The sequence below is a fragment of the Nothoprocta perdicaria genome, unplaced genomic scaffold (genome assembly GCF_003342845.1).
Source record: "Nothoprocta perdicaria isolate Ctin4 unplaced genomic scaffold, notPer1 scaffold_0, whole genome shotgun sequence".
NCBI classification, from domain to species: Eukaryota; Metazoa; Chordata; class Aves; order Tinamiformes; family Tinamidae; genus Nothoprocta; species Nothoprocta perdicaria.
In genome coordinates, this window is record NW_020454092.1 from 13,240,021 (window position 1) to 13,241,862 (window position 1,842).

The following is a 1,842-nucleotide window of genomic DNA, read 5'->3' on the forward strand; positions in this document are numbered from 1 at the left end:
GGCCGCGGGCAGGTGCGGGACCGGCCCGCGCTCTCCCTAGTTATTTCCAGCGGCAGCGCCAGGGATCTTTCCCCCCGGCGCTGCCGCTCCGCTGCCTCCCCGCGCCGCGCCCGGGCTGCCGCGCGCCGGCCCCGCCGCCGCTCCGCGCAGCGACAATTTCATTTCCCGGCGGCTGCAAAACAAAAACTTTGGCGGAGGAAACAAGCGGATCTGCCGCCCGCGCCGCGCACGGATCCTGCCTTTTTTTTTTTTTTCTTTCTTTCTTTCTTTTCCCCCATCTTTTTTAAATACCCGAGCCGAGGCTTTTATTTTGCAGTAAAAGTATTTGCACCCCCCTCTCCCCCCCGAGGTTTCTGTGCGCTCAAGATCCCCTGAACAGCCCGTAATTTTCTTCACTCCGAAGCTTTCATTTTTGCACTAGCGCGGGGCTCGTGTGAACTTTAGTTTTAAGCCGTGACAAAACCGCGCGATTCCCGATCGAAGACTGAATTATTTTTYTTTCAGAGGCGCTTTCCTAAGTTGCCAGTTAGCGTAATTTTGGACGAGGCTGAAGTTTGTACAACATCCTCTTCCCACCTCGGGTCCTTCATCCCTAAAAGATTTTCCTCCCTTGCCCCTGGCTACTTCCAGGTAGGAACCAAACGCCTGGATCTCACCCGCGGGTTGTTCTGGTTTTATTATTGCGGATAAAACCGGGGTAGAGTGTCCGCTTAAATGCTCAGCGTTATTCAACGAATGAGCTAAAATTACTGCACGTGTGAATGGCAAAGCTGGGGCGGCCAGAAGAGGTGGAAGGAATTAGACCTGTTTTCGCKTAGGTCCTTTAGAAAACTTTCTGGATCAGCCAGCGATGCAATCGCGAAATTGCAGCGTTTTCTTTCTTTTAACCAGCGACCCCAGCTCTAGAGCAGGGAAGTCTGTAAATAGGCTGGAAGCATGGCAAAAAAAAAAAAAAAAAATCTTCACCTTCAGATCTAAATACATAAAAAACATCTGTTTGGCCACAATGAAATCATTAGGAACTGTCTACTTAAAGAGTTGTATTGAATGCTTATCCTTCCACACAGGAAATGTGTATGGTAAGTGATTGTTGCAATAAATTCAAACAACTCCGGGCATCTTCGCGTTTGATGAGCTTTGTCTCTGCCTCGGTGTTTAAGGAGGAGGAAAGAGGGGGAGAACAACAACAAAAAAAAAAGAGTGGGAGAAAAAGGCGCCCTGAACGGGCTGGACAAGCGGCGCTGGACGAGCCCCCTCCTGCCGCCCGCGGCGGGAGGAAATAATTCCCGGGCAGGCGAGAGGAGCCCCGGTGCTCGCGGGGACACCTGTTTAACTGGGGAGCGGGGGAGCCGCGGGCCCGGCGGCGGCTCCGGCTCCCGCTCCCGCCCGGGGCTCCCCTCGCTCCCTTCCATTTCCTGGCATTTTCCACCGGCTCCGGCCAGGCGGGGGGCACTGGGAGCACGAGGTAAACGGGGGGCTCGGCGCGCTGCGTTCCGGGGCGCTGCCGGCGGAGGCTGCGCGAGCGCCCGCCCGCGGGGCCGGGGCCGGGGCCGGGGCCGGGGTCGCCCGCGGCGCCCGGCGGAGCGGAGCGGAGCGGGGCCGCCCCCGGGCGCTGCCGCCCGCGCTTTGCGCTCCGGTTTCGCCAAGTTGGGAACGGGCCCGGGGTGGGGGCGCGCAAAACCGTCGCGTTTTTGTTATTATTACTATTATTTCTCTCCCTTTCGCTCTCTTTTTCTTTTCCCGCTTTTTTATTTTTATTATTTTCCTCCTGCAGCCCCCAGGCGCTTCCTCCCTGCAGCCCGCCGCCGCGGGGGGTTCACGCGTTCTTCCCCCCTCCCCCCC

At 57.3% G+C, this 1,842-nt stretch overlaps 1 protein-coding gene across 2 annotated transcripts in view; it reads left to right on the top strand.

Annotated features, from left to right (window-relative positions):
* Window positions 1-351: 351 nt before the first annotated feature.
* Window positions 352-1,842, top strand: part of LOC112942466 (E3 ubiquitin-protein ligase Rnf220-like) — a 24,514-nt gene continuing 23,023 nt past the window's right edge. Inside the window, exon 1 of one of the 2 annotated variants that reach the window (XR_003248389.1) lies at window positions 352-630. Coding sequence is in view for 1 of the 2 variants with exons in the window: in XM_026033412.1 (XP_025889197.1) it covers window positions 1,071-1,079 (9 nt within the window). In the remaining variant the exon portion in view is untranslated. Of the gene's footprint in view, window positions 631-1,040; window positions 1,080-1,842 lie in introns of those variants that run through there. The other variant, XM_026033412.1, reaches the window with a different exon arrangement.